Genomic DNA, 9,847 nt, shown 5'->3' with positions numbered 1-9,847 from the left:
GAACCTAAAGCCTTAATTCGTCATGAAAAAAGTGTTGACAAAATAGACATTTATCAAGTCTATAGATAAAAATAAAATGTAAATATTTTCCATCCCCATATGTATTTTTTCTTTCATTAATTTTTGTTGACAATGGAACATAAACGTTTTCTACACATTCTTCTATCATATTAAACCACTTTATCTCCTATCGCTTTTTTTCCAAGTCATTTTGGTTTACATTTTACTGTCATTTTCCTTTAATTTTTTGTCTACTCTATAGTTTTCCTAATATATTTAGTAATTTCATTTTCTTCTCATTTTTACAAATAATAATCTGTTGAAACACTTCAAGTATGACCTGTAAAGAACAATAAAGGTGAGATGCATCACATTTCATCTCAACCGTACAATTACTTTCCATTACTATAATTCTATGGCAATATAAAGAACAAACAATTAATGAAATATGAAAATATATGTTCACCCAGAACAAAAATTACAGACAAGGAACTTATTTCTTGCTCCTCAAACCGTCCGGGGAAGATACTATCGTGTTTCCACCTCATCCTGTATTTTAAGACCATTGCCCTCGTGCTGTACTTTAAGGCCATTGCCCTCGTGTTGACTGATGGGACTGTCTCCCACAGGTGATTCTTCCACATTAGTAGGTTTACCCTATTCAAGTAAATAAATACAGGCTTTCAGCCACAATAATATTGATAAAACATTGAATCTTCCCCATTGGCTGTTGAAACTAACCTTGTTACCCCATCCAAGTCCAAATGGACGAGAAAGTAAACTTATCCTCCTGGTAGGGAGATCCGTCGTAGACTCTTGATTGTTTCTAGATCCTGGAGATTCTGGCTGTGAAGATCTATAAAGCAACAAGGCATAAAGTCAAGCTCACCCAAAGAGGGTTCTTGCATTTCAGCATGAACAATATAGAGCAGTTATTTTTCATTTCATTTCCGATACTTATCGAGCAACTTTTGGCATTTTCTTAATTAGAAATTGATGCTGTTTTTTTACGGTTTAACCACTATTGTGGTGCTTGCTAGATGTTGAATGTTAGTAGTGATTTTAACTTGGAAGAGATAAAAAATCTCAAGCTAATACCCAAAAGAAATAGTTGTAGGTCACATCACATGCATTAAAGAATTAAATACTTCAAACACTGAAAGCATACCGCGGAGATGGTAGCAGTTTATTTTGGCCAGTCTGATACTGCAATGTAGCTTCCAGCATAGATTCTGCCATAACTGCTCTCTTCTCCATTTCTGCAAGTGTAACAGTTGCTTCTTCATATTTTTCCTGCAACACAATAATATATGATGGTAAGATGTCGCCATTATGATGGTTGAAATATAATTTAGCAATACAAGGAAGCATTAACTGGGGCATCACATGGCGAGGATAAGCATAGAAGCTTATAACTACTAGGCTATTCAAAAGATGTAAGGAACATGGTTACACGGGTGGATGCTAATTAGATATGTAAAATATGTGTGTCCACCAACATGCCAAAGAAAAATGTGAGTATAATCTATTGTTATCCAGCATTCAAATTATTGTTACAAAAGTGACCTAAATTTGGCTAAAATTTCACCCTTAGAACATACTATGGCTGAATAACTGTGAAATTGATGTCAGTGCCATACCACTACAATCCAACAAAGCCCAAAGAAAGGAATGGCTTTTTGACATATAATAATGCTACGATACACATCATCTAACAACTTTCTGAAACCTGGAAAAAATCAGTTTGAAGCCCGAAGAAAGGAATGTCTTTTTGATATATAATGATGCTACGAGACATATCATCTCACAACCTTTTGAAACCTGGAAAAAATCAGTTCGACAAGGATTGTAGGAAAAAGTAAAACTCAGCCACTACAGAAAAACCAAAGCGATTGTCTACGATTCAAAACTGATTTGCTATCACCTGAAAGCACCCCATCTTATCAATACAACCACCCCATCTTATCAATACAAGTATTTGTTAAGAAATGTGGTTGGACGTAACTCAACCCTACAAAACCGGTTGGTAGAGTGAGGATTGTCCCCACTTATAAACACATGTTCAGGCCATATATTATCTGATGTGGGACTCTTAACAATATTGAATTGATAAGCTTCTGTTTGAGGTAGATACTGATAGAATAGAAAAGGTAACCTGAAGCACTTGGGAAGCATATCTTTGTGCAGCTGCATCTTGCTCAGCAAACCTGCGAGCATCCTCTGTTACCTTTTGTTCTTGCTCCACCCGCATCAAGACCTATCAGAAATAAAATCTTACATTAACACAACCTATTTTACCTAAAGAAAGTATAAAATTAAGAGTAAAAATGAAACCTGAAGCATTGCAGCTTCCTGTTCTTGTTTATCAGAAAGTGCTTGTCCAAGCTCAGCAACCTCTTCTTCTAATCGCTCTACCTGGAGATGATAAGAATTTACACAAATTATGTAAGGAAAATATTAGAACTCAGACTGCAGACAGCTAATGTAACTAATTTGGTTCATAAAGAACTAGTTAACTATATAAGCACTACAGCGCACTTAGACTAATACGTAACCTGGATAGTACTGGACGGTGCTCTGAAGGTGGTAGGTGGGTATAGAGAAAAAAAATAGAAAATGCCAAAATTGGATAAAGCAATATTATGAGTATCAACACTGCATACAAATATAATAAGAAAACACCAATTTTGGCATATTTATGCATCATACAAGACAATAATTAATGATCATATTTGCCACAACCACATGTCTATGAATAACCACCTAGCGAGAATCGAGCAAATTGACAAATTTACAATATCTACCTATTCATTATGGAGTAATAGTTGGTTTTTGTTCTTCAGATTGGGGATATATGACAATAAAATAAACCATGGTTGAGATGCAGTTTGGGCAAATGAGATGAAGTCTTCCTACAATGGTTTATCGGTTGAGTTTGAAAATCCCACCAGAAAGTTAAAAAATGAAGTGGTAAAGAAACAAAGTAAAGGTTCACCACAATCTATCTGAGAAAGTAAGCTGACAACTCAACTTCTTACTACGGAATTTCGAGGGAAGGAAATTCCCCCCTATTTGCAGTACAATATGAAAACAGCAAATGCAAAAGATATGCATTGCAAAGAATAGATGTTGATGTAAGAAGTAAAATCCATTGAGAACTTGTGCTTTACCTTGGCGCTCAGTTCCCGCCTATTATCCTGCTTAACCATTTCCATTAATGCTGTTTCAAGCTCATCTGCTCTGATAAAGAGGAAGAAATTTAAAGGCGTAAATGCTACATGCAAAAAGTGGGGGGGAAAACCTACGGTAATTTGAGTAAAAAAGGACAACAAGTATCAAAGACCAATGGACACTCTTGATTATAAAGGAGAATACATCAACCACATTAATCTTATTATGGATATACAGCATGATTGGTTAAGTGTGACCATTCACTGGACTTTCAAAAACAAATTCCTTAAAGAAACAAGACTACTACACCAATATTAGCCATGCCCAAGCTCTTCGAATGTAAAAAAACACAGAATTTGTATTACTAAAATTACAGATTTTAAATTCTCCCCTGACCATTAGATCAAAATTTGTGTTACATCAGTTAAGAGCAAAAGAGTCTGAGATTTGTCCATTCACCATTCTTTAGTCTGGAACCTCTCAGTTATGTTGTTTATTTTTAGGAATAAAAAGGAAAGAATAAGGCGATTATGGGATAGTTATTGAGTGGTTGGAGGAGGAGGAGAACAAGATCTCGAATTCTTGGAAGGGAGAGACCAAGACTCTCCAATTTCTTGAATAGGTATTACCTTGTAACAATAAACTATCTCTTTCCTTAGTTTACGTGTGAACTCTGCATTCTCTAGTGTGTATAATTTTGTTTCCGTCGGAAACATATTCAACTATCAAGAAAAGTCAGTTTCTACAATTAGATTGATTTTTGGTAACAGTTTCCATCGATGCACTGTATTTGGAGCTTGCTACTAGTTGTTCCCCTCTTAATAGTCATTTAAAAAAATCAATTTTTACCGAAGAGCCAATATCATCTTTAAATACCTGAGAATAGCTGATCTTTTCTCCTCTAATAATCTGCAAAGTTCAACTTTCAGCCATGCAATCTGCATAGTGAGAAACATAAGATCAATACTATAGCGTGGTTAGTTGCTTTCTTTTCTTTAGATTGATGATTGAGAAGGTTGGAATTCTGGTCAAGGCAATAAGAAAAATTTAATCAAGTGGGCATAGCTTTGACACCATGATCATTTTTACCAAAGATACAAATAAAACAAGGTAGAGAGTCGTTTATGGATTTTTGGAAGTATAATTGCATTGAGTGACTAATGCATTCAGTGTAATTTGTCCCCACTTATATACATATGTTCTCTTAACAGAGGTTAACATTTTTAAGATAAAAGCAATCATTGGTAATTTTCTGTCTTAGTAATTTGAGAATGTCATTAATTAACAACATGAGGAGAGTGGGAGAGAAGAAATGACTGAAGTAACCTGCTCTGGAAGATCTGGAGCTGAATCTATCTCACCCTCTCCAGTCAGACTGATCAAAATTTCATCTGCATTAGTAGAACCAGATTCTGAACGGGATAAATTCCCAAGTACTTGCACAGTCTTCGATTGCTCAAATAGCTTTGATGCCAGACCCTTAGCATCCCTCAAGGCTTTAAGCCCTTTTGATCTTTCTTCAATTGCAGCTATTACAGCTGGCCTATGTTTATTCCTCAGCTGCTGCAATCGAACTTCATTTATATTTTGGTAGCCCATGCAAGCTGTCAAGACAAGCTGACTGCTATCAAACGTGGAGCCTGCTAATGACTGAAGTAAAGTTACTGCATCTCCAGCATCCTTTGTCGTTACCAATGCTGGACCTACAGGACAAATTACAATTAAGTCTCATGAAGATATAGATAACTTAAGCCTCTAGTTTACTTTTTCCGATATACAACAAACATTTTCAGCCAGTACCATATAGCTCCATTAAAGCAACTGCAGTTCTAAATAGCATGACTCGGTTTCCTTCAAAAAGAAGCACATCCCACACTCGAAGAACTGAAGCACAAATAGTTTAAAATAAATCAGGAGGAAGCTTAGGATTTAGAATACATATGTCTCATATGAAATAAGTCTAAGCTACAACATTCAATAGATAAAACATAAAACCTGACCACTTTCCCAAGGAAGCATGTTCACAAAAATGGAAAGAAACCATGGTCCAGTAACCCATGCAACCTGCACTCCTAGATAATCCAGATGATTGGCTGCAAAGGAAGCACACGCAAGAATTAACAATTAAGGATGGTACTCTAGGAACAAACTTCACTTGGTGAGTTCAAAGACATGAAAATGACTAAGAACGTTATACACACCCAATTTGGGAAACCTCTCCCGCACCAACTCTTCAAAAACAAGTTGATCCACCTGATAAAATGAATATGTATTTGAATATACCAAAAATTCAAACAGTAGTTATTTGAGCATTACTTAATTTACTCAAATATCTTTACAAGAATAAATACCTGAGACTCTATCATATCCTCTGAAAAATAGCCATCAAAATAATCATCTAAAATGCCCATTAAGGTCCTGACAAAAAATTATAGTTAGCGATAAAACGCAAAATTAGTTCAAATTTGCAATATTGAAAAGATGATGCGTAAGTTTGGTGCCATTCTGATAGCTTCTTATTATGGGCAGTTATGGGTTATGTGTGTTTCTGTTAAAGAATAAATAGAGAAAGGAAAAAAAACAGATTATGGGATAGTTTTTGAATGATTTTGGGAGGGAGAGACCAAGCCTTCGAATTTCCTGGATAGGAATTGCTATATATTTATTCGATCATTGTCTCTCTAAATTATCCCTAATGTACTAGTGTGTTAATTCTATATTAATAATATAAACTGCTGTTTAAGACAAATTCTGCAGAGAATTGTTCTATCATTTCTATTTTCTTTTCTTTAATTTACTCCCTATAAATACCAGGTTTCTATCACATTCCTTCATGACAGCAAAGCTCAACAAATACAGGAACATTTAATATTATGAAGCTAAATTGAAGTGCAAATACTGAGTATATACTCTAGAAATCTAAGGAAGCTTTATCAAGACCTACCAAAAGGCATTTTCTTCAGGCATCAAAAGCAGCAATAAGCCAGCAAAAAAATTCATTGCCTGCAATTTGAATTATCCCAACATGTTAAGTCAGCGGATTATAGAATCGTGAACACATATTACAGTCCATGTGATAAGATATACAATAAATTCTGGCTTAAACTATTTCATTATCCATGTTGTGGTACAGATCATTAATATTCATGAATCAAAGATATGAAAGGTGTCGTGAGGCCTTAATTATGGCCCTTTGCACCTTCAGTCAGACATGCAGGAGTAAGACAGCATCTTAAGACACTGTAGCAATAAGAGAACATTTTAAGAAGATGCGGGAGTAAGACTGTATCTTAAATATATGAATCATTCCTATCATGCTTTGTACACATTTCAAGCTCAGCGGTCTCTCATATGAGAAGGTTGATATAGATTTTATAAACTATAAACAATTTATGTATAATGCCACAGTGGTACAGATCGTCTTCAACTAATTATAATACTACCTCAACAAAGATCGAAAATTTATTTTGTGCCCGTCAAATGATAAATGGTTAATGTTTACTTCACAAATAGAAAATTCAAGTCTGGAAGGCTTTTAAAACTCTTTTTATCAATGGTTTTTGGATTCCTTGGCCTATAATGTGAAGATAACAATATTTTGGCCCCCAATTTTTTAAAGAAAAAAATACTAAAACAAAGTAATGAGTGAACAAATTTTATGAGTGATCGGCTCACTTATATGTACATTTTTTAATCCAGACACCTTATTAAATTGTTTGACAGAAAGATCTTTCAAGCAAAATACATCAGAACCATATTGAAAAATACTAGGAAAACTTCTTTTATGAAATTATGAAATTATTTTCAGAATGAATGACCTGGCAGTAACCAACAGAGGGATTGTGTCGAGCATATGCAGTAAGTAATCGTCTCAAAGCATTTCTACCATCCTCATCCAAAGCAGGATGACCAGGAAATGTCCGCGGCAGATCCTGCACAAACAAGCAACAATTTGGCACATTAGACAAAATTTTATTCTATAGCATCGTAAAGATAATATCACAGCATCATAAGTAAGGAGGTGAAGTGTCAAAGGTAAGGACCTTCTCAATCTGTCCTTTCCATTTTTCTGGTACATGTATGAGTTCTGCATTTATTTTACCATCATTGTCATCTAATTGCAAGTTTTGATGATTACTTTTAATTTCAGAATCACCATTGGAGGCTAGTAGATTCTGATAATACTTGTCTACTCGTCTTGCTTTGACACCCACAAAAGCTTGCCAGAGCTGAAGCACAAGAACAAACAAGGGTAGCTCACCAAAAATAAAAACACTTCACAAGAAAGTGGATGGGATGTCTCGTGTATATATAGGTTACCTCTCCCCTAAGTGCCATTGGCACTCCCCCACGAACAAGAACTTCCAACTCTTCTATCCAAGGACACGGAACCTGCAGTGGTGCAGCATCAGCAGCAATCCCATTTGCAGAGGTACTCAAGCCATCAACACGAGGAGAATCTGGACTAGGATCGGACCTTTCAACATCATAGAACTCGTCCTCAGAGTCTTCCTCAAATGCTCCTTTTGGTGATTTAGCATCATCAGAATGAGATAGTGATTTCTCAGTTTCAGCGATCTTCTCGTCTTTTGAAACGCCATTCTTGTTTCTTTCATCTTTTACTGATGCAGTTTTCTTCTTTACACGGGCGCTCATCATATCCTCAATAATATGAAGAGATGACCTTATGGTTGACCATAACTGGACTCTATGAATCTTAGTCACTTCAGATGCTGGTAACTCCTCCTTTTGACTTCCATTTTCAATTGTACTATCTTCACTGCCAGGGACGTGGCCGCTTGTTTGATGTCCATCAACACCCTTCTCTAAACTCGCATCAACTTCTTCCCCGACAACCACGTCCCCAGAAACTTTCTCATCTTCTCCCACAGCTGAGGCCAATTCAGAAGACTCCGTCTCTGCCTGCCTATCTAAAAATGACTTCCACTTCTCTGACCTTTCCTCCTCTTCCTCCTGAAATCAAAATTGAGTAAGTTTTAAGCTCAAAACAACCGCCAGATTGAAAAAACCAACATTGCGTGAAATTTCCTTCCCATTATTCTCCTATACTTTCCTCTAAAACAAAAGAAAAATAAACCAAAAGCACTACAAGACCTTGTATATATTCGCATATTCACGGTATCTTTGCAGGTGCTGAGGTCTCACCGTAAACCCATAGGCATCCCTGTTCACACCAAAATACAAATCAATTTCCAAAAATAAAAGTTAAACCTCAACAAACAATTACCAAATGCAGATTAACACAGGAAAATCCATAACTAAATCAATTAAATCCATCAAAACAAAAACTAAAAACACTAAAACACACACACGGACTCATTCACTCAGCATTGACTCATTCTCAATAATTTGATTATCCAAACACTAAACCAAAAATGGAAAGTTGAATATCACATAGATTCAATAGCACAGATAAACTAAATCATCAACCCTAAAAAACCGATGTAGAATTAGAACTAGAATTGAACGGATCTAGTAGAGAATGAAGTGATTATACCTCTTGTGATCGAAAGTAATAACAGGATTTGAAGTTTTGTTAGTTTTCATTTCGTAGATTTGATTTGAATCAGAAGAGAAGAAATAGGGTTGAAAATACGAAGATCTCGTTTTACTTGATTTTCTGCAACTGTATTTTGTAAGCAGCAGCTAGTAAGAAGAAGAGTGAGAAAGTTGAAGAGAGAGAAAGAGAGAGAGCACATGCATAGAGAGAGAAAGAGCGAAAATGGCGTCACGTTATTAAAAACATGTGCTGCGTGATAATAGCTTCACGGAAATCCAAAAGTTGGTTTCGTTTTCTCAATTTCAACTTTTTCCCCTTTCTTTACCACTTCAGCAACCGTCAACATGCCATCATTTTTTTTATGATTTTTCTTTTTCGATTTTAATATTAAATCAAGTGATTTGTCTTTACTCTTAATTTAGTTATTTCGTTAATTATTTCTTTATTATATGTTATTTTTATTAAATTTATAAATTAATCTCTTTAGTTAATAAAAAAATAAACAAATTATAGTGATGAGTTAAATTTATGTAATTATTTTTTTAGACAAAATAAATGCTTGTAGTACACTTTGTTTGTGCCTTTTAGTAACCCAAAAGTGCGGTTGATTCAGATTCATGTGGGCCAGCCAATTACATTGTTACAACACCGACACTAAGTTATTTGTGATAAATTCTGTATATATTTCTGATTCTTGTATAGTTCATGAAATTTATTGATGGAAGATTGCAAGTGGATTTGAATTTGAGTCTTGTCGGTTTGGAAAATTTTGCTACTCGATAATACTTTTTCCATTGCTATATTTAAGTTGGTGAATTTAATGTAAAATTACTCTCTCCCGTTTTTTATATAAGCAACAACGAAAATTTGTTAGTCTCAAATATAAGTAAAAATTAGTTATAATTGTTATAATTAAATCCATCATTCTAATTTTATCCTTAAATTAGATAGGTGTAGTTTTCCAATTATTTTTAGACTTCTACTATAATAATGCCACCTTTTACACTTTCTAAAGGAGCATTTACTCTTAGTGTAGAGTTGCATTTTTTTTTGCATTTGATATCAGTGTCATTTGAAAAGCCATATTCCTACTATAAATGTTCCATATCTTCATATTTTGCCTACCATTAGTTTTGTTGTTTCATGTTTTTGTTG

General features: G+C 34.8%; 1 protein-coding gene across 1 annotated transcript; it reads right to left on the bottom strand.

Moving 5' to 3' along the window:
- Positions 1 to 273: 273 nt before the first annotated feature.
- On the bottom strand, positions 274 to 8,972 carry LOC127093360 (uncharacterized). Its single transcript, XM_051032280.1, has 18 exons — positions 8,690 to 8,972; positions 8,287 to 8,356; positions 7,492 to 8,145; positions 7,215 to 7,400; positions 6,990 to 7,103; positions 6,116 to 6,174; positions 5,523 to 5,589; positions 5,373 to 5,424; positions 5,172 to 5,264; positions 4,972 to 5,055; positions 4,498 to 4,874; positions 4,048 to 4,109; positions 3,171 to 3,240; positions 2,335 to 2,415; positions 2,156 to 2,257; positions 1,169 to 1,293; positions 742 to 856; positions 274 to 657 (listed from the first exon to the last, which is right to left on the bottom strand). Exons 1-18 carry the CDS (start codon positions 8,737 to 8,739, stop codon positions 529 to 531), a joined length of 2,490 nt encoding a protein of 829 aa, XP_050888237.1. The 5' UTR covers positions 8,740 to 8,972; the 3' UTR covers positions 274 to 528.
- Positions 8,973 to 9,847: the final 875 nt, after the last annotated feature.

This window comes from Lathyrus oleraceus, chromosome 6 (assembly GCF_024323335.1).
Source record: "Lathyrus oleraceus cultivar Zhongwan6 chromosome 6, CAAS_Psat_ZW6_1.0, whole genome shotgun sequence".
Taxonomy (NCBI): Eukaryota; Viridiplantae; Streptophyta; class Magnoliopsida; order Fabales; family Fabaceae; genus Lathyrus; species Lathyrus oleraceus.
The sequence above is the reverse complement of the archived record's forward strand: the minus strand, read 5'-3'. Positions and strand labels throughout refer to the sequence as shown.